Source organism: Gymnogyps californianus, chromosome 1, assembly GCF_018139145.2.
Source record: "Gymnogyps californianus isolate 813 chromosome 1, ASM1813914v2, whole genome shotgun sequence".
NCBI lineage: Eukaryota > Metazoa > Chordata > Aves > Accipitriformes > Cathartidae > Gymnogyps > Gymnogyps californianus.
In genome coordinates this window covers 1038005-1060429 of record NC_059471.1, presented here as the reverse complement: position 1 = coordinate 1060429, position 22425 = coordinate 1038005, and the positions used below count along the sequence as shown (strand labels likewise).

At 50.0% G+C, this 22425-nt stretch overlaps 1 protein-coding gene across 1 annotated transcript in view; it reads right to left on the bottom strand.

Moving 5' to 3' along the window:
- The window catches only part of SLCO2B1 (solute carrier organic anion transporter family member 2B1), a 46156-nt gene extending 24169 nt beyond the window's left edge, over positions 1–21987 (bottom strand). Inside the window, exons 1-6 of the mRNA XM_050906556.1 lie at positions 21898–21987; positions 11531–11668; positions 11268–11430; positions 9609–9836; positions 8396–8494; positions 5746–5876 (exon numbers count right to left, since the gene is read on the bottom strand). Coding sequence (XP_050762513.1) covers positions 5746–5876; positions 8396–8494; positions 9609–9836; positions 11268–11430; positions 11531–11668; positions 21898–21978 — 840 coding nt within the window. The 5' untranslated portion in view covers positions 21979–21987. The remainder of the gene's footprint in view (positions 1–5745; positions 5877–8395; positions 8495–9608; positions 9837–11267; positions 11431–11530; positions 11669–21897) is intronic.
- Positions 21988–22425: the final 438 nt, after the last annotated feature.

The window sequence follows — 22425 nt, the reverse complement described above, 5'->3', positions numbered from 1 at the left end:
TCCTAGCCTCTCCCAGCCTCTCCGTCCCATCCCACGGGAGATGACCTTGCTCCTTCCACCTGCCCCATTAGCAATGCCAAGGAAGGAGCTTGGTTCCTTTCCACCCCATTTCTGCAACTCTCCCAGCTGAAGTGCCACACACGTGAAGCTTTAAGACGAAGGACCCAACACGAAAGAGGCATCATCCCGCTCATCTCTTCTGGTTGGCACCCACATGTCCCCCAGCTGCATGGGTACCTTGGGTTAGGGGGTGATGGACCAGCAGCAGCCTGTTCTCCCTCCTCAACACCACCGGTAATTAAATAAATAAAGGGAATGCAGCAGGTCTCATCTCTACAGACCTGGGCAAAGCAGAACATGCAGCACCAACTGAGAAACCATTAGCTAAATGTGAAAATTAGGAGAGTAAACACAACATGGCTAAATGGGAGCAAGAGAATGGAGCATCCCAGAGGGATGTACGGAGCTGCTGGGAGGTGCTGGTGGCTTCCTCGGTGGTTTGGCGCAGAAGTTCCAGCTAATATTTTCAGTAACCCCCTTGGCATAGTGAGAAGACATGTACTACTTAATCTGCAGAGGAGAAGGAAGGTGGGAATTGTCCATACAGAGCGGGCTGGGACACCACATAGGAAAAACTAGGCAACTAGAGGGCTGAAATAACAGAAACCGAAGCAAACTTAGTGCAAAGGGCACAGCCGTGCACTTAGGGTTTAAAAATGATTTCTGCCGCGCAGCTGGAAATGTTGGAAATGAGAGGAGGAGAATGACAAATAGCTCCATCTCTCTCTCTGCATAAGCATATGGTGCAGCCATGGAAGGAGTAAGTATGATGTGAAGAAGAACCGACGACGGTGTTTCCAGGAGAGCTGGGGGAGTGCAGACCCTGCTGCACCACCACTGGAGACCAGATCCAGACTGGTGCAGCACTGGGAAAACCAGCTTGCGGCTGGGATGGGTGATGAGAAGGGCTGCTGGGATGGAGAAGCTCTTGGGCAGCAGAGGACTTGGCAGCCTCCCTCACCCAGCAAAAGGAAGGCTTTCTATAACCACGCCAACATAGCAATGGTTAGGAAAAAAATATTTAATCAGGATTAGGGGCAGAATAACTAACTAAAGACTAAAATATAGACTGGAGATTAGACAAAGCTTTGCAACATGCAAGGAAATAAGTTTTTGAAACCTCCTACCAGTGAGGCTTAGGAGGAAAGCACTGATGAGATGGACTGATATCCAGAGAGGATTGCGTGACAGCGAACCAGAGCCGCCAGGGCTTGGACACGACCGGGACATGTAGACCTGCTTGCCATAAAATCCATCTGAGCTTTCTCACAAGGAATCTGTTTGCAGATGACATGTGCTGACATTACAGGGGAGGCTTTGTCAGGGTGAGGAGGAAGTGTCACCCATCCCCTTTGTACGGCGTTTGGGAGATGTTTGGTTCTACGTGACTTTGGAGTGTCACAGAACAAAACCTGAACTGGGAGATAACTGGGGGTACAAGACAGATCTTGCACACGAGAAATGCTGAGCAAGGGCAATGCTCCTGCTTTTGTTTAAGGTGCTCCCAAGAGCACTTTTCCCCTTTTCAAACCCTTTTCACATCACCCGCGGAGCTGCAGGGACCGGGGAAGTGCTTTACCTGCTGCAATGCAACAACCGGTAAGCCTGAAAGACAGACAGACACCGTGCCCAAGGAAAAGCACAGGGAAAGCCTTTAGCAGTCAGAATACAACTGCCTGGGTTGGGATACGATAACGTCGCCAGCGACAGATGGTAAAGCACAAGCTAAACTTTGGCTACTCAGCAACTGGAAAATGCTCAAATGCTGTAGTTCCCCACAATCCAGGACACAACCCCAAGGAAAGGTTCAGGCTCATGGAGGCAGGATCAAACTGGAATTATTGGAAAAAAACTGGTCTTGACTGGAAACAGTTTGTCCAGTAATAGCCTCATCCTCTTATCCCCTGCCTGAGATCATGACAACTTTATAGCTGTGCTGTGATTGTCCCTCAAACAGGATTATTCAGGATACTTTGGTGCTAGAAACTTACTGATAAGTTTCAAAGCAGAGGAATAAAAATGTTCCGCGTCTGGAGTGATTGATTTATGAACAAAGATCAAAAGAGCGAACTCCTATTATCATTAATGTTAACATTAAGTGCAGAAGTCATTCCAGGAACTTCAAAGAAAGAAGCTATCAAATAAAGGTAAAGCTGAAATGTGGTTGTAGAATAAATAATCTACATCTCTCTTGGCTGATGGGAGGAGGCAAATAAGTCTCCAAATAGACAGAGGGCTGTCCTGTTATTCAGTGTTTGCTGGATGATGCCCGTTGAGGAGGATGGTCCTTGGTCTGGAGAAACCACCAAGGGCTCAGATGAGTTGTATGGAGTGAAGCAGGTGAAAGAAAGGCAAATGAAGGTAGGATGAGAATCAGAGAAGAGGAATAGTGCTCTTGGCAGCGAGCAGGACTGAGCCATGGGCCAGTCTTTGCTACTGGGATCTTGTTTGGTGGACTCTGCGGCAGGGAAACGTACCCACAGCTTGGTGTGGACACGTTATTCCCAGGCAGCCTCATCATCTACTGAGACACGCGTGGTCCCAGGGGTCTGCAGACAGCAAGTGGCACAAGGAGAGCTTGGCCTGGGGCACCTGAAATTCCTTGTTGGCCTCCAGAAATGAAGCCCGCAGCTGGTGGTGCAGAAACATCTCAGCTTCTTCTGTGGACAGAGCAGATCTGTGCTTTTCCCACGTGTTATTATGGCTGCCATGCCTGGAGGTATTTGCTGTGGGTAAGATATTGTGCTGGGGCTTTACAAACATGGTGGAAAAGCCCAGCTGATGCTTCGAGTACTTGCAGCTTATGCTTGCTCTGCTGGTCGCTTTTTTTCCTGCTTTGGACAGGCAGAAACCCTGAAACCGAAGGCAGCCAAGGAAATGCCGACCGTCTCTGAAGCTGCAGCCGTATTTAGGCAGGGTTGACCCAAAGGTTATCACAATGCCCGTTCTTGCTGATCCGCTGGTCTGTAAAACCCTGCAGTGACCCCATCCCTCCCTTCCCCTCTGCAGTGTGTCGGGATGGGGCTTCGTGCTGCAGAGCTGCCGCGGGGCTCCCACCTTTCCTCGCTGCAATGCCGCATCTCCCCTTCTCCATCCCAAACCAGAGCCAAGCACAGGAAGAAAAAACAGCTTTGCCCTGTGCAGTGAGAGGAAACGTGGAAGCAAGCCTAAAGCCACAGCATGAGCCACCGCGGTGCCGGGGACCTACCGGGAAAGGGCGGCTGCTCTGGCTGGGGCAGAGGAAGGCAAAATTGGGGTCAACATTTTACCAGTGCTGAGCTTTGTGCCTGGAAACACACATTTCCTTCCTGTGTTGCATGTCTTACCCACTCTACCCATCCCTTCTGCAGGGTTTTGCAATATATCCCTGGCTGATGCTCTTTTGGAGGGGAACCGTGGCTCTAACAAGTCCAACGGCGGGTGCAGTAATTCGGTGACCTTAGAGACGCTGCTTCCTCCAGCTCACTGGAGAGGAAAGGGGGCTGCCCTTCGTGACGGAAGAGCGGTCGTGCTTATACCCTTCACTGAGCACTGATTTACTCCAAGGGCAAGCAAGAGAAAGTGATTTTTTTTTTTTTTTCTGCTATACCTACAGAAAATCACCCGTGATAATGCAGATTTCCTACAAAGCTTTGAGTGCTCCCACAGCAGACAGATGTTTTACCCAGAACAGCATCTGGCAAAGTTTCTAAAGAAGCTTTTTTTTTTTTTTAAGCAGGGCCCCTTGCTGCTGGTGGCAGTGATAGCCCCATGCGATGGGCACAAGCCGGCTCGGCTGGCCCTGGCGTCTCCCATCCTGCAAGTGGGTCAGAATTTTGCCATCACTTAGATTATTTTCCTGTTATTATTTTTTACTGTAAGCAGTTTCCAAAAGCTTTCTGGGGAAATGGTAAAATGGGGAGAAATTCAAGAAGATCTGGGCTGCAAAGGGATAAATGGGTGCTCAGCCATGTGGGAGCATTCCCCACAGATATCAGCCAGTAGAGCAGGGGGAAATCTTCCTGCTGCTTTTTTAAATCAATATCCAACCAATTCTTCCTTAAACTCTTCAAAACTTCTTAGACTGATCAGAGCGCAGCCCTTGCAGAGAAGTACAGTTGTTTTAGTTCGAAGTGCATTATTTTCTCTCAAGAGCAGTTTATTAAATTAATATTCCCATCAGCCCTAATAAAGAACCTTTCTCCTAAGACGTAGTGTCCCACCCTTGCACACTGAGCAGGTTCGGCTAATATAGATCATCCTTAATGACTTTAAAGCAAACCAAGCTTCACAAGGATAAATCAGGCACGTCACATTCACTATCACCCTCATCCTGCAAAGTGCTGAGCAGTTTCCACCCCATTACCTCGCAGGACTGCAGCACCTTTGCAAACCTCACAGCATATATAACCCAGGAGTAGATCATTATATCCCCAGAAGTGTAACTGGTACAACAGGTCACATTTTCCCAGGCATGTGAAACCCAAATCTCCCTAAGAATCACTCATCCCTGCAGAAATTCAAGCAGCAGCAGGAGAAATGAAGAACTATTCTGCACCAGACAGTGCATGGACTTGTTTAGACAAGAAAGCTTTGACGCTGCCCCAAGGTAAAATATATATGAAAGTCAATTACACAGGCTAGAGTATGGCCAAGACATCGAGACGAGCACAATTTCACCTACTAAGCGCGTCCCAGCAACTTCAATAACACTCAAAACCATAGCATGATGCCTCCTCTAAAAGAACAACTTGTTTTGTATTATTCCTCACGACACGCCGGTTGCCAGAAAACCGGGACCTGCAGCCAGCGAAGCGCTTGGGAAGCTCGCAAGCTGTGTCGCATCTTGGCGTGAGCACTGAAGCACTCAGGAGGGCTCCGGAGAAGTAAAAACCCTGGTAGTAAACACAGAGCAAAGTACTATCCCGCCAGCGGGCTCCAGCAAGAGCCAGGGATGAGCATCCCCCTCGCAAACTGCAGGCAGACAGACGTCGGTTTGGCTTGCAATAACAAGTTCAGGCTGCTAAAGGTTTTTCCCTGCCAGTTATCTCGGAGGACTTTACAGAGCCAGGGTGTTTAGGGGCTGGAAAGTGTCTAAAATCCTTTTGGCCAGCAAAGAGGTCACAGTGAGAAGAGGTGGTGGGTGAAGCTGGATGCTGGAGCAGCAGCTAACCCCAAGCCCCATGGACAGTGAGCGGTGAAAAGGGGCTTTTGCAGTGGAAAGGAGACAAACCACCCTCCAGCCTCACCATTTCAAACACCCCCAGGGTAGAACCCACTTCTAAGGAAAGGCTCCTCACGTATTATTCGTATTTCCTATGAACTGGGACCGATTTCCTCATCGGGCACAGGTAGCTCCTCCTGAAGGGAAACAAGGGCCATCGGCGCAGCATCTCCCACCAGCCCCCAAAAGAGATGCAGCAGAAGAAGCAGGACCATTGCTTCCCTAGGGAAGGCAAGGAGTCCCACCTCCAGGTAAGCCAGGAGGGTGGCTGTGAGAAGGACCTCAATCCACACAGAGCTTGCCCGGTGCTATATGTTCCTGTGCAGAGGAATCAACACACCGGCGCTACTTCAGTGCCCCGCCAAGGAAATCATCGCATCCATGAAGCTGCTTGCACTGCGCTGGGTTTCACTAAGCTTAGCGTACAAGAGCCTCTGACACGGGAGTTGAGAGCAAACCACAGTTCCCATCACCTCTCCTACCTCTTTTGGCATTTCCCGTGGGAAGAAGAAATAAGGCACCGCAGACAGGGCCACGAGACTGGCCGCCACCAGGAAACCAAGCCACCAGGCGCCGACCCACCGCGGGTCTTTGTTCGTGAGCTGGACTTCGTCTGCAACACAAGTGGAGAAACAGGCATTAAATCAAAGGTGAACGGAGGGACCCCAGTGCACCGAAGGGATGGTGATGGGTGGCCCCAGTCACCCCAAACGTCAGCCAGCTCCAAAGTGGTGGCTCCCAACCTGGGGACCATCAGTTTCGGGGTCTGAGCAGCATTTGCACCTGACTCATCCCATGGTGCTAAATCACGTTTCATTCTTTGTTATCACCAAGGTGTCTAAAAACCCACTCAGCCCTTTGGATGGAGACAACTGGGATAGGGATGTCCTAGAGCTGGAAAGGCGAAGGAAAGGTTCCCCATCACAGCTTTTTCAGAGAAGGGACACCCATGTTGTGAAAAAGCTTGGAAATACTCACTCAAGGGGATTAAGTCATGATGTCTGTCAATACAGAGGGAAAATCCTTTCTTAAGATTAAAATGGAGTTAACTACAGTTAACTTTCGGCATCCAAGAGCACTGGTTTAGTTTTTTACAGTCTGCCTACCCACACAAGGACCCCCTGTTCACAGCAGGGCTTGGACCCTGGAGCTGTGCCCACCAGTCTGCTCCATCAGCCAGTGCCTGGTTTGCAGCTCGACCAACGGAAGCCCATCTTTAAAAATGCTTTAGTAAGGATTATATCCCTTTCTCCTGTCTGTCTTCCTTCAGTTTGCCCAGCCTCCTCTCCTGTCATCCTCGGGGCACTCTGCCAAAGACAACGTTTTCTGTGGGGAGGGTACTTGGCATAAATAAAACAGGATACGCAGAAGCCAGAAAGCAAATTCACAACAGGGTGAGTCTGAACCAAGAAATATTTCCACAGAAAAAGGGGATACCTGTGGTTAGATAGTATCCACGAGCAATCCCAGGAAACGAGTCCTCCCAGAAACCTCTTCCTTAACTGTGAGGTTTAACACAAGTGAGCTGTTCTCACTGGGGGGGTGCAATTAAAACCTCAATCAGTTTACTGGATTTTGGTACGGTGGATACTGCCAAGTCTAATCTCCCATCTCTGGAAGCAACAAGTGATAGGTCAAAGAAACCTGATAATCTCCTCCCCGCACGATGTGTTTAGCAAATTAGAATTTTAAATCCCTTCCTGAATAAACATGAAGTTTTCTTCTAGGAAAATGTGAGGTTAAATTAGATTTAGCATTAAGCAGCCACAGCTCGCTAGCTTTTCCCTGTAGGCTGAAGACATCTTTAGGCTGAAGATAGCTCTAAAACTGGGTGTTCTCCAGTTCTGGCTACTCAGGCACATTTCTCATTCAACGTCCATCTGCAGAAGATGGCTTAGAAGAACTGAGCATCAGGGTGTGCAGGCAGACAGCAGACCCTAATCCCATTTCTTCATCCTTCAGAGGCAGCTAAGCCAAGACTCCAGACACCTCGCCAAGGTTCACCCACTGAGGAGGATGGATAGCTGCAGCAATAAGCTTGGACGTCGCCTGATAGGAGGAGGCAGTGTCAAGACTGGAGTGTGCTCTTGTGCTGCAAATATCGTAAATGTACATAGTGACAAAGTCCAGGTGAAAAAGCGTCTGGTGCAGTCAGCAAGCAGGAATGAGCCGGAGGCTCTGAGAAAGAGCCAAAGCTAATGCATCTGTAGTGTCAACACCCGCTGCTCATCCAGCTCCAGACCTGATGCAGTCTGGTCACCACCCAAAGGAGCCTGTCCATCGTCCTCTTCATCACGTGGGGATATGCTGAGCTGTATAATGTGTGTCCACTCTGTTAATAACCAGGAAAGCCTCTTGTTTTCCAGGCCAGAATTCAAGAGCAGCCAAAAAGGAGACGACTACAAATGCTTTAATGGCACGGCTCAGGAAGAGACATTTGAAAAGGAAATCCCTTTCATGCTCCTTTCTTCCCCTATCCAGCATTTCTCTTCTACTTGTTTCCACCTTCCTCCCATCCTACCCTTCCCTCTGCTTCTTCACATCTCAGGGTCCTGGTACCCATTCTCCATTCCTTCTCTCTTATTTCTCCCTTCCGTCTTTCTCTTTCGTGTTTCTCTCTGGGTTTTGCTCATCCTCCACATCCCCACTCTTCCCTGGTGCTGGCTGGCAGCAAAATGCTCCCGCTGCTGTTGCTGGCATATGGCAGAAAATTTGTAGAAGAATGACAATATCAGGTCTGCTCTAAAAGCACAATGCAGGTGGGCATCCCTCTAACCAGACCTGGCAACAGCTCAGGGGTGAGGGATCCCCAGGGCTGAAGGATGATTAAAATATGGGATTCCAGCAGCCACAGACCCTGCGGATCTGTGTGTGTGACACCGACTCGGGTGGGAAGGACCCACTTATTTGGGCTACCACCCCAGCACTGATGGGACCGGTCCCAGAGCATCCCCAAGCGATGGAAGTGATTTAGCAGGGGAGACAGCAGGCAAAGGGAGCCAGCCCCTGCCCCGCAGGTCACACCTTCATCCCCTGGGGGTCGGGATGCCCAGAGAGGGGCTGGACCGCTTGCTGGCTCAGTAAATGGGATGCAGTGCGAAGGGTGCCTGCTCCGAGGGCACGTTCACTCACCTCCGGTGACTTTGTCAATGTCGACGTAAAAACGCAGCATGGCAGAGCCCAGCATGAAGGCCACCCCCGGCCCGATGACGGTCACGGAGAACAAGATGCCTGCAGAGGGGTGAGAGCAGAGAGGGGCTCAGCCCTGTGTGAAGGGACCACGGGGACGGGAGGTGCTTTGAGGCAGGACCGGGCTGGACCAGGGTCCACCGCATCTGCCTCCAGCATGGGCTACTTCCCTGTCAGCTTTCTTATCTCACACCTTTCAAAGGATAACAACCCCATGCTTTCCAGGCTGCCTTCACAGGAAAGGTTTCGCAAAACTCAGATCTTTCCTGCCACTTTTCTTCAGCCTCCTAGAAAGACTGAAATACACCCAGGAACAAGGTGTGCCCCTTGGCACAAGAAATCCAGGAAACGCAAAGATTTTTTTACAAGGTTAAGGAGATAAAAGTTATCAGCAAACTCTCCTATGTGAATTACTGATAAAAAAAATTAAAAACATGTTAAGATTCAACTCCTGTCTTACAGGGGATCCTTTTAAGTATGGTTCAGAGGTTTGGAGCATCTACCAGAGCAAAATTTGATGCAGTACTTCCAGTTTCTTGACAGTAATGACCTGGTTTTGAGCCACCTTTGCTGTCCCATTCAGTTCAAAAGGCCGTCACATAACAGCTGGAAAAGGGCTAGAAGGACCTGCAAGGACCATCTTGTCCATCCCACCACCCTGGGGCATCCCTTTTAGGCGCGTACCCAAGCTGTTCTCCAGCACCCCGTCTGCTGAAGGATACTTGCCCACCTCCCAGATGGTTGATCCTGCTTTTTTACCTTCCTATAATCTTCCCTATATCTAAACAAAGTCTTCATTGCTGCATCTTAAGCCCATAGCTGCCTCTTGTGAACACAGAGAGATCAGATTATTCCTCTTCTCCTTCTTGAAGCCTTTTTGGAGGAGGACACGGTTATTACGTCCCTCTCTGGCTTATCACTCTCAGGCCAAAAATCCCAGCATCTCCCCTAAATCGTGTTTTCCAGCTCTCCTGGTCTGTCTGCAGTTTGTCCAAGCTTGAAGCAGATAAACTATTTTTGCAGAAACCTTCCTAGCCCTGGGCAGAGCAGAAGGGCTATAGCAAGCTCTGCTCTCATTAATGCCAATTAGTACTGTCTGGCCTTGCTATCAACCTAATTCTGGTTTCCCCTCTTCCCACAGCAGCCCCAGCCTTACCCAAATAGAGGGGAGAGTTCCTCTCACTGGCGAAGTCATCGATGTAGGAGATCCCGAAGGGCTGGATGGGGACACCACCGATGCCCAGCAGCGCCTGGGCAACGAACATGACGAGGAGAACCTCGTGGTTCTCCCTGGCGGCATGGGGGGTGCAACCGGCATCGCTGAGGTTCCCCTGGGACCCCGGCACCCCGGGCTGGCACAGGTCGGTGGTGTTGCTGAACATGCCTGCGAAGACAAGGGGAGCAGGTCTAAGGAGCTCGGTCTGGAGAAAGAGCTTCCCTAAGACAGCAGCAAGCACGTAGACATGCACTCAGCAGATGTCAGGCGGGAAACATCGGTGAAAGAAAATGCAAAGAAAGCGCAAAGATACTCCGCAGGTGTTCGCAGCGGACGGATGCACATGCATGAAAAGCCACCTCCACAGAAACAGCAGACCTGAGATCACTTCCAGGACCTTTGATAGATTTTGCAATAAAGGTAAGTGAGCAAAACTGCAGATTTCGTGAATAGCCACTCAGGAAACGAGAACTCATTGTACCCAGAAATGGATTACAACGCTGCCTAAGTGAAAGTGCTGACTCTAGCACCCTTATCTTCCTTAAAATACGGGGGGAGGGGGTGGTGGTGTTTATAGCAGGATTTCCATGGTTATGCCCCAAATCATATGCAACTCTGAGTGCTCGACACAGGGCCACCTGCACCAGCACTCCTGAAACGCATGGCTAATTGTTTCCAAACTGTCATTAGCACCTGACCCCTGTTTGCATCCATGAATTATCCACCTATTAAGACTTCCTTTGGCGGCTGCAGCTGTGTGAGCCAGCTGTGCTCTCTCTGATGAGCCAGAGAAAAGCTGTTTAGTGGAGGTTTCTAAAAGATTTGCTGGAGCTTCATGGCAGGATTTGGGAAGGTAACAGAAAGGGGTTTTCTCCTTTCTTTTCTCATCCCTTCACCTTCCTTTGGGGAGAAAATCCCAAATCCACCCTGACCTGTTCCTCCACGAGTGATTTAGACGTGCACGTTTCTCACAGGAGGTTGATTTTCTGGTGGGGTCTAAAACCTCAAAGCATTCCCTCAAAGACAGCTCAGCCAGACAGGGGAAGACAGGTGGGGTGCCCCACAAGCAGGAGAAGTTAGGTGTGAAACCAACGCTCCCTCATGGCAGACAACAGGGTTTCACCCCCAAAGCTGCCCCGTTGGGTTGAGCCAAGCTCCTTCCCGTACCTCTTGTTTCCTTCCCCTAAAGGGCCTCAGTGTTCCTGAGATCTTATCTTATCTACGTTATGAAAATAAGGGAGCAGTTCATGCGCATGAGGACAACTGGGCTCAATGCACGGAAGATGAGAGCCCCGATGGCTGCAGAAGACCTTCCTGCTACCCGGTGTTTGTCTGCTGCGGGGATTTGCAGAAGACAAGGGGAATCAGGGGCACAGCCTACATTTTGATGGGTTTTGTGCTTTTTCCTGTGGTTCCAGCTGTTCCCTGGCTCTGTTTCCCACCACCAGCTGTTGCCTCTCGGGACTGAGATGATTTCACTCTCATAAAATTAAAATTCCTTGAGGACAAACATACAGCTTGCAGCTCCCAACCCCTTGAGGGAAGGTCATTTCCTTTATCTGTCCCCAAAGGCATAACATAAGTTCCTAGAGTACCTACTGGCAACGGACTGGTCATACTCGTAGGGTCCAGTTATGAAGTGGGGGAGAGACATGAGGAACCCGGCCAAGGAGACGAGGATGGCACCGCAGCCGATGAAACGGGGTCTGTGCACTCGGCTCCCGAAGTAACTTATGAAGACGATCAGCAACGTGTTTCCAACCTGCAGCAGGACACACAGACCAAGAGGTCTCACAAGGGAACGACAGGAGCATGGGAAGAGCGTTCACCAGGTAGACTAGGAGAAGCAAGCTGTTTTTCACCTCATTGAAGGAAGCGAGCAGCCCTGACGTCTGGCTGGAGAGGCCATATCGTCTCTCAATGGTTGAGATGGAGCTCTTCAGATAGCCCGAGACCAGGAGCTGGGAGAGCTGCAGGAGGCCGTGGCAGAAAACGAAGAACTGCCAACACAAAAAGAGAGCATGATTATTGAACATGAACCTTTGACCATGAGCCTTTGAAATATTACCCTCGCTCCTGCAATCAGTGGTCTTCTGAAATTAGGTCAGGGCCGTTAAACAGTCCTCTGCCAAAAATGACAATAGGGTCAGTATTTGCAAGGAGAGTGTAGTTTCTTCAGCTGAGAGGGGCTTTGGACAAACAGATCATTTCAGTTGGGATGCTGCTAGTTTGTGTTGGCCTTGACCCCGAGATCCAGCAGCAGAAGTGGGAGGTTGCACAACCTTCCCTCTCCCGTCCGGCCCGAGGCGGGCAGCCATCCCCAGTGCTGGCAGAAGCTCTTCTGGGACAGGAACAAGCCCTTCCAAACACAGCAACAAACAGCTTCTTTAGAGAAAGTCAGGAGAAGGTCAGGGAGAATAATTCAGACTTTGTGTTTTCCTTTCCTTCTTGTGAAGCCTTGGATGTAAAGGACATATCTCCTTTGGGAAAATGTGATGGTTCTTTTCCACTTCCAGAAGGAAACCTTGTCAAAGACCATCATCTCCCAGAAAATCATCTGACCTCATCTCCTCCAGAGTTTCCGACGTACTGGTGCTCAGCTGCCCAGGCGAACACGTGGATCGAGCTGCTCCACTGTTACTGAGAGCAGCATCCGTCTTCCTTCTCCTCACACAGAAGCATTTTGCAAGTGCCAAATGAACTGTCGCAGGAGGGATGGAGACCACCTCCCCTTCATCCACAGCTCTGCAAAGTACTCGGCAAAGGAAAGGAGCTGGCAGGCAATCTCCTTCCCTGCTGCCATGTGGGTCTCCACAGGCATCCTTTCCAGTCCCCAAATGAGTTAAAATAAACTAACCAACCCAAACCGTCACGTGCCCTAAGGAGACGGACCACTCATCTCACTGCAGGACAGGCTGAATATCCCTGGGTCCTTGCAGAGCTGCTGCCCTCAGCCTTGGACGCTGCCCAAAGCCACGAGGTGCTGCTTTTGGTAGACGTTTTCCCAGTCGCTGGCCAGAGCAGGGCATTGCTCTGGCTCTGCGTGTTTTGCAGCCAGCTCCCACCAGGCAGCAGTCTCGCCGGGACGAGCTGCTCGGCCTGGCCTGGATTTTTGCTATGTCTCGTTCTGATCCAGGGCTGAAGTGGGGTCACTGCCAAACTGGACTGCTCTGTAAGCAGACGGACTATTTACAGCACAAAAAAGGAAAAAGAGGATGGTCAAGCCCCCTCGGCTCCCTGAGAACTGGAGCACTGGGGTATGGGTACCACCACCAAAAGCGATGCGTTGGCGTCATGCAAAGCAGGATGCAGTCCGGACCTTCCCCCTTCCATGTCACCACCGAGGGGTGCAACATGTTTGGACTAGGAAAATGTCACCCAGCCAAAGGAAAGGTTTCCCAGATTCAGCTTGGCTAAAACTATGTTCCTGCAAGACATGCTGGCTGTGTCCAGGCACTGTTTCCTGAATACGTGAGTTCAGACGGAAACGTTGAAGCCAGATTCATTTTTTCCAGGCATCCACAACACACAGCCCAATGGGTATCGAAATTCAGGACCTTCACGGCATGTTGGTTTACATCAGCTCAGCAGCCGCCCGCCACTGCCCCACATCCTCTTCAGCACAGGAGGTCAAAATGGGTTGGGAATCTGCTATTTTATTCTCCCCTGTCTGGGCGGACTAAAGCACAGAAAAGAGAGATGGCCCTGCAAAGGACTTGCAGTGGCTTGGTGTCAGCAGCGGGCAAGGACCCCAGTTCTTCTGGCTCCAGGGGCTGTTTGTTGTTAGCCATCAGATCACAGCACGGCTGGTGATCTGGCAGGAAAAGAAGGAACAGACTCATGGGCTTCAGATCTGCTGGAGAGATACACGTCCCTCTTTGTCTTTGGCTGCACACACGATGCTGCGTTTTGTCCTGCAGCAAAAGTCACTTGTTTACATTTCTGTATCTGCTCAAGACATCTGGCGCTCTAACTTGTATGGTCCGGAAAGATGCTCTTCGCGCCTGGAAGGAGAGACCATTACTGACACCAGCGTGACCCTCGTAAACAGAGGGAGAGATTTCCCTGAGGACCAACTGCTGCAGAGCATAAGCTCAGCTCTGCTCGAGAGCCACAGGGCATAAAAGTCTACAGCATCTCCAAGTTGCCAGAGGTCATATGGACATGCACACCAACATGCTCTTCTCCTGTCCCAGGAGATCTCAGCAGGGCTAACCCTACAAAGCCTGCTTTCATCTAAATCCTCCCCTGCCAGCAGAGCCTGCTTCTTCATACTCCCAGCAAAAGGAGGGAGAAGCAGCAGACAGCAGTGTTGTTAAGAATGAAGGCAACACACTAAAATCAAATTATGTCTGCTTATCAGCTCCCAGGAAACAAACCTCCCAACCTAGAGCATCCCTTTCCACCCTCTCAAAGTACAGGCTGTATTTACAAGCCTTACACTACAAGCCTAACATGGGCTTGAAAGGGGAGTGTGACACCAAGAGCCATGATTCAGGTCTCCTCCATTCAAATGCATGGCTGCAAGCCTAGTTGTGGTTGAGTCCCAAAGGTTGAGTCTATACTTGCCAATGAAACAGGCTGGGGGCCGTTCTCTGACGCCAAGGCCAGCTGGGAACAGAATAACCTCCATCCATCCTACCAGACTCACTGAGCCTTCAAAATAGGGCGGTTTCACCCAAAATGCTAGCTGCGAATGGTCCCCAGTCCTCACCTTCCCAGTTTTTTGGGGAAAGTAGTAGCTGGCCCAGGGCCAAGTCATGGAGTAGGTGATAATTCAGAGGTACAGCCAGATGAGCTGTCATGCTGAGGTCTGCCCGAGGTCTCAGTATGCAAAATGCCCGCTCCATCCCTGGAGGAGCTGATCCGGGGACCGGCGTCAACGTGCCTAGCCGTGCTCCCCCAGCCTGCGCTGGGGCGAAGGTGCAGGGCAGGCTCCGTCCTGCCTTTGGGATGTGCCCAGGAACGCGGCCACACCACGATGCTCATCGTAAAAGAGGGGTTTGGTTTTCTCCCAGCAAGATGCTGCTTGCGGCTCCGGTCACCCAGACCAAAACCCTAAGGATCTCAGTCTATCTGCAGCCCACAGAGCGACCACCACCTGTGTCCCCCCAGTCTGCTTGGGTTTGGGGGGTGCCCTCCATGCCACAGCCTGGCGGGCAGGACTTCAGGGGATGAACATCCAGACTTGGAGTGCAGAGAGCTCCTTCGCTGAAATCTGCAGTGCGTTTTTGTAGGCTTATCTTTCCCTTTTCTGGAAGAGAAAAGCAGTACTGCAGGTCCCAGGGAACACGGAGGAGAGCAAAAGCCTGGGTCAATGCAAGGGTATGAGGACATCCCGGGTGGCAGGACATCCCAAGGGGATTGCAGCAGCTTAAGGAAACCGGAGGCGGAGGACAGGGGGCCTGGGTAATGCCAGGAGCTGGTGGGGTGGTTAAAGACAGCCCAGCAAGAGCCCGCAGGTATGCATCGTGTCCCACCGAGGGAGCAGGGGCAGTGAAAGAGCTGCAAAGGCACCCGACCACAGTGCAAACAGCAGGATGAAACGAAGGGAAGGAAATCCCCGCTAGCCGCCTGGCAGAGCTTCCTAAGATCAAGCTATCGATAGCAGTTTTTAATTAAACATTTCAATCTCTTTTCTTCAATGCGTGCCCTTTTTAAAAATGACTGCTAACAACCAAGCGCATTAGAGGGGCCAACATCTAACATTTCCGCACTGTGCGTGTTGCAAGAGCAAAGACCAAGAGATTTATAAAAACCTGGATACCAAGATGGTAACTGCACTAGTTGCTGCACAAAAGTTTTTAAACACAAGTCAGAACCCTGGAGCAAGCAGGGGAACATTTAGAAAGTCAAAATCAAGATGGAAATAGTTGAGAAGGAAGAAACAAACAGGAACGTGAAGACCGTTGCCTGCATTTTCTCCAACTTCTGCAGCGATTGTAGATCAACTAGTTCTGGGAAAACGTCACAGAAAAAACTCAGCTTTTTGCAGGATCTGCCAGACTTTCTGTGCTTCCCATTTCTCCATCATGGTGATTTACTTTCCTAAGGTAGCAAAGTGGGAGGTCGTGCAATTAAAGCTCTGCAAGGCCAAGTCTCCTTCTTGCTCCTCAGGGAGTCATTGCGGGCAACTACCCTAACCACGGGGCATTTTTAGGCTGGGGAATATTTTAATGAGTGAGAAATAGAGAGCTGGTAATTACTAGCGTGTGATTTCCAGTCTGCCCCATTGTGGCTGTGATGATGGTGGTGGGTGGTCGAGCCCCAGCAGTGCATCTATCACGAGGCTCCTCTGGGACCTCCCATGATATTTGGTGCAGGGCTGACCGCATGCAGACTCGAGTGCCACCCGGCGCCTTTCTCACCTAGATCTGGGAGACAGCCCATGCCACAGGGCAGGCAGATCCTCTGCATCATCTTTCTGGGCCATCTAGTTACTCTTCCCAAGGACGTGAGGCTGGGGTCCCTCCACACCTGGACTGGGTCTGACGGGCTACCCCAGCAGGAGGAGAAGATCAGAAGGTGACCTGGGTCTGCAGACACCAGCCTTCTCCCAAGACCCGGGCCCCGGCAGCAGGTTGCAGTCATGGAAAGACAGGAGCAGCCCCAGAGCTGGGTGCTTCCAGAAGCAATCCTAAGCCCAGCTGTGTGGCACCTCTTTCCCATGAAGGGCCAAGCCATGCTCATAACGTCTCCCCTCTGCATCAACAGAACTAAAACCACTCGGAGAATCCAAACGAGCACTTGCATAGGCTGAGGAGGAAGGAAGGGAGAGGTTTTTTAATGGCTTTTTTTTAATAAACATCTGTGAAGCATTATTATAAGAGCCTGCTCAGGCTCTGTGTTGGGATAACACCAAACATCGCACTAGACCAGGGACGGAGGGTGCTCGGTACTGATGTACCCCTGCCAAAAACAACCCCCTTGCAGTGCCAGAGTGCAGACCAACCTTCCTCCTCTGGAGATGTGCCGCCACCGCTTCCCACCACCAGTGAGGCACGGAGAGTGCCCGAGACATCTTCCCAGTGCCCCAGAGGGAAAAGCAGCATCCCCACCAGGTCTTTGGTGAGGTGCCCTCACCCACAGGCAACGACATCTCATCCCAATGTCTACAACCTCCACAGCCAGCACTGGGATGAGGGCATCTCTGCTCTACCACACGTTGAACGAGGAGCTTCTCTGCAACCGTGCAGTCTCAGAGGAACTCGCTGCTTTTCTGCTTTTCTCTAAATTTTTTAATATATTTTTGCAGGCTTTGCTCTACTAAGCTTTGCATCGTGTCGGCGAGGTATTGCTGGTCCCACTCTGCACGTGTAAGAGAACAGAGAAATGTGCTCAATCCTAAGCAGCCAAGAAATTGCAGAACTAGGGATTAAACACCAATATCTCCTCTCTTGGTAAATGTTCCTCCTCTTGGAAAAAAATTCTTACAAAGCTTCCGTTGCGTTTCTAGTGTTGATCATGCAGCTTGGCAACAAATCCTCCATGTAAGGGCTCTGAAAGCCGCACATGCAGCCTTGCCCCAGTTGTCACAGGGAAGTCCCTATCACGCTGTTTCCATGCGTTTGGGAGACTTTTGCTGCTATTTTAAGAAAGGGTTTTGTGCCTTAGCACATGATAAAATCCTGTGCATTGGACTGTGCTTACAGAGAGGAGAAAACCGGTCTGGGAGGAATCAGCTTGTTCCAGTTTAATCAAAACCAGTTGCGTGTAATGGGGCACAAGTCCCTACCGCTGCGCAGATCCACTTGTAATAAAGGCTTGGAGCAGGGACAGCTCTAGTTTGTTCTCGAACTAAAGCACAGAGCAGAAAACATCAAGGGCTGAAGATCCCACAGAGAGTGAATGTCCTCAGCCAGCTCCTTGATAGCTTTAGGAGGTGTTTATGTGCACGCCATCCCTTGAGGAGGGGTGTTGGATCCATAGCTGTGTCTGCAAATGAACCTGGAAGCCACCTTTGGGGCATTAAGGTCTTTGGGCACGTCCTCGAGGTGCAGGATGGCAACAGGCAGGGTCTGGCAGGGATGGGAAACACATGTCCATGGGACCACAGCATCCCCCCGGGGCTGCTCACCTTCCCATGCGTGTCCCTACTAGGAGGGGTTTCACTGACCTCTTCAACGGCATGATGCCTGAAAACACGTGCACCTCAAACAACCCAGCAGTGACCGCATTAGCAACCACAGTCTTCAAATGTCCAAGTGGCCTTTCAGGTCTTCCAGATATCCCAGTTTTATTGGACAAAACCTCTTTATATTGACTGCAATGGATCACACTACGGACTATGCTTTACTGCCCAGCACATCATCACTCTCAGTCTGCTTCCTCTTCATCTGCAGGTGAACTGTTGCCGTAACACACACGTAGCCTTTCCAAAAAAAATTTCTCCTTCTGTAGCAGTCTCCATCAGAGGATCCCAAACTACTTCTCCACACCTTTGCAAAACCCTGCAGCCAGGCAGCTCTTTGGCAAGACCGCTCTTCCCGAACTCCTGTGTCCAGCATGGGATGCTTAATGCTCCTTGAAGCCAAGACAAGATGTTGGACTTCAATGGAGGCAGCAGCAGACCTGATTTAATCTGCTCTGATGGACTGTAGGTATTCATGCCAGGTATCTCTAAAGGCTCAGGGACCATCAGCCCTGGGAGCGTTCCCCAGAAGGATAGCTTTGAGTTATGCCTCTCAGTTGCATTTTGACACGTGGCAATTAGTTTTCGTGACACTCTCTTTCTCACTGGAGAGATATATATATAGATATAGAGAGAGATATATATATAAAAATCGCAGTGCTGTGATTTTTGGTTCTTCAGCCACTTCAAATGCGTAAACCGCATTGTGCAATGGTTTTGTGTTTCTGCAAGAACCATTCAAACCCTGGTCTCGAAGTTATGTTTTCTTTCTGAGGAAGTCATTCAGAAACTGGAAAGGGTTACCTAACTTCTTGAAAGGAAAAAAAAAAAAAAAGAAAAAGAAAAAGAGATCTGGGGAAAACATCCTGTGCTGAGTATAATTGTGTGCTTGGTGACATGCATGGTCAGGTCAGCTCTGCCTTAGGGGTGAAAACAAGTCCTTCAGCAGTTTAATGTGAAACGTACAATTGGAAGAGAGGATTTGCTCTCCTTGCCCGCGGGCTGCAGGCAGGATAACGCCTGGCAATGCCAGGATAATGCCTGGCAATGGCTTCATTGAGGTTGGTCCCAGCCTGCTGCGATTGCAATCATCCCTGCAGCCTCCTGCGATGCTGCTCTGACCTGGAAGGATCAGCCAGGGCTTCCCTGCTGAGCTCTCCCAGCAGAAACCCAGCAGTAGGGTGTCCATCAAGAGCAGAACTGGTCTCCACCAAAATCCCTCACTTTCTGCCCTTCTCCAGGTGGGCTCCAGGGCCCATTCAGAAAGCAATAGACTCTAGCAGACGTGGGCAGGTTCAGAGCTGCCCGTTGCCCTGCCCAGGTCTGGCCTGCAATACTCCCCCCCAAGAGTCTCCTCTGCATCTACCTTTACAGATACCTTTGCTCAGCAAAACAGATGCTGATTCTGCTCACAGACCTGAGCTGACTTTGCACCTCAGCGGCTTTAATCTTTGAAGTTTCGAACCCCTTTAAAATATCTCTGCAAGGAAAAATCAATGGGATTTTATTTTTAAAGATAATCTTTCTGGCAAGTAAGAAAAAACAACAGCTGAATGGACTGAAAAGAGGATTGGGAGAGAAACCTCAGGACTGTATGGCACCGAGCTCTCCCCTCTCCTGTGCCTCCAGCCTCTGCAGCTCTGGTAACCCTCTGCCTCGGTGACTTCTTCTGAGCTCAATTCCCCTCTGCCACAAGGGATAAGGGTAATTAAATTCACCAGCATTTGTAAAAAAAAAACCAAAACCAAAATCTTCCCCACAAAAGTGACAGAGAAATCTTAAGCCTTTAACACTGGCTGTCATCTTGTGCTCTACAGCCTGGTGAGACCCTCTAACGAGTCAGGTAATTGGCTTCCAACTACACTGAATGTAGCAATAAATGGAAGATAATGCTATCATTACTGATAAAGTGCAATTATTCAGCCAAAAGAGAAGGAACCAGATGCTGCAGGACCGAGGGAGCCACCCCAGGTGCAGCCCGTGGTTCTGCAAAGAGCTCCTCAAACATTCAGCTGGAGAGGACCTGAGGTTGCACTGAGTCCAGCAGCACACTTAACAGCATCGCATTGCCGTAAGACTTGGAAGCAGCAAGGTTTATATGACTGGCTCTGGTTTACGTTAAAATTAAATGAAAAGACAACAGAGAGAATGAGGAATCTGGTCTCCCAGCTTACCAGGTCACTACCAACTCTCCTAAGCACGTGAAAACATCATTTCCCGCGCACGCTTGCAGTGACATGCTGAGAAAAGCCCATGTTAAAGCATGTATGTACATACTGCATGCGTACAAAGAAAATCCCAAAACCTGTGGCTGCGTAGTAACAGAAAGAGCATTTTCCTTCTTGTTCTCGATTGATTCACCCAGCAGTTTTTGATCTGCTCCCACATCATACCACCTTCGGCTCCCCCAGACCTCTGTGTCTCAAGCTCCCACTTCGCAGTAGTCTATTCCCACAGCAGAACTCTCCATAGCTGTCACCTCTGTCTGTTTAAACAAGAGCACCTTGAAAGTTGACGTTCACGAGCCAAATGGCACGCTCCGTTGAACATAGCAATTGTCATCCAGCTAGACCAACAGCTGGCTTAGTTTTATTTTCCAGCTTCTTTGTGATGTGTGAGGAAAGAGCACAAAACTTCCAAAATGTCCCTTTTGTAGCAAAGAAGATGGAAATACAAACTGGATTCTGATGGAAGCTGAGCACTCGCTTTTTCCGACATCGCTGTGGTCATGCTGATTATTATTTCCACTTTGCAGATGCTTGTCTTATCTAAATGTTTACACCTTTTTTTTTCTTTTAGTGTTGCTACACTTCTCCAATAGTACCTTGCAGCAGACCACCAGTTGCAGCAGTGGTGCGATCATCATCGTCACATGGGATTTTTTTAAAATGCCACTAGCACTATACAAAGAGAAAAGGATGCCCTACCACCTCCATAGCCAAGGATTATGGATCCTCCTCCGCAAACAACTGAGCGTGCAGATAACAAGCTGAGGACCCCCCCTGGCACCGACACAGCCCCGGGTAGGAGGCAAGAGGCCATGCATATCTGCAGACAAGCTCAAGATCAATGTGCTAATCCCGAACAGGTAGCACTAGCCCCACCACCAGAACATCTCAGCTTCTACTGCATCCAGCCTCACGCCTCTTCCCAGCTTTGAGAAGGGGAGAAAAAAGGACCTTCACCCAGGGTTCCCTATGGCTCAGCAGTTTGGGTGCTCCAGGACAGAGGAAATGTGGCTTCATGCCTACGTTGGCAAGCTGAGCCAGTCCTCCGCCTTCCCTGGGCAGCCCTCTGACCATCAGACAGCCGTGCAGAAGTGACCACCACCTCCTGCCGTTCCCACCACAACCAACTTCTGGGCCTTCTTCAAAGGGCTTAATGAAGTCCACTCGTCTGGCTGCCTGCACTGGATCCGGCAGAGCTCTCGGGTGGAGGTGTGGAGGAACCATCTCCCTGCATGACCCCAGACACCCAACAGCAATACAAGGAAGAGCCGGGTGAACTTACATCAGGGTCAGGTGGCATTGCAAGGCGGGTGGCCTGAATCCTTGCTTAGGACATATGTTTTCAGTGAATAAATTCAAGCAAGGGCAGGGTTTAAGCCCACCAGATGCCATTCCTTGCCTAAACGGGGACTAATACCCAAAGCTTTGCAGGCTGCTGTGTGCTAAGCTCCAAGAGCAAGCGTCGATTCCCCCTCTCCTCCATCTCTGCTGCCCCTGTTATATACATGCATTTATCAGAGATATCATAAAAAAAATTATTTCCATGAAGACTGAGGCTCATAGCTGCTTTAAGATCTGGGACTTGTTTCTCTCAAAGGTTTGCTTTGGGCTCTGGGAGTTTCGCTGACAGAAGTTAAACACTGCAGAAGCTGAAAGTTAAACTTGCGTTGCGACATCGCTGTCCCACCGCTTGCTTTTGGACAGAGAAGGCTGCACACCCAATGGCACTTCTGCCGTAGGGAGCACCCGGAGCATTTCCCAAAAACATTTGGTAAACAGAAATCCTATCAATGCCTTCTGCAGAAAGCTAAACTCCTCTTTACCAGGCCAGTAATCCAAGGGGGGGTTATAGAAAGCAGGAGGTATTTACCTTGATACTGAGAAATGGGTTCCTGCAGAGTGTTTTCCGGGATCGATCCGGGTAGCTGCTCTTTGTAGCGGTACTTGTCATTCTGTCAGGTCTGCTTTATCCGCCTGCCAAAATAAATCATTCAGCACAATGCTAAGTTGCTCTGCCTGAATTCGCCTTGCTCAGCACAGCAAAATCCTGTCGTGCTTTGCAAACACCCACACAGCAGCCACATGGTCGTCGTAAGCAATTATTAATTATTCCTGTTTTTCATTTTCTCTTAGCACTTTGCTTCTGCAAAGCAACAAAGCAGCATGCGAAACACTAACATGCTGATCACCGGGGCACCTGAGAGGTTAAAAATTATCAATCATTTTACTTTAAAGCAACAAAGCAGTGCTGGGCCAGGATCCCGGTATTCCCACATCCCAGCCATGCCAGAGCATAACTGGGGCCAACGCTGTTCAACAGAATCAAGGACAATATTGTTTAAACGTTATCTGGGTAAGTACTGCTTAACATCCTTATCAATGACCTGGGTGATGGGGC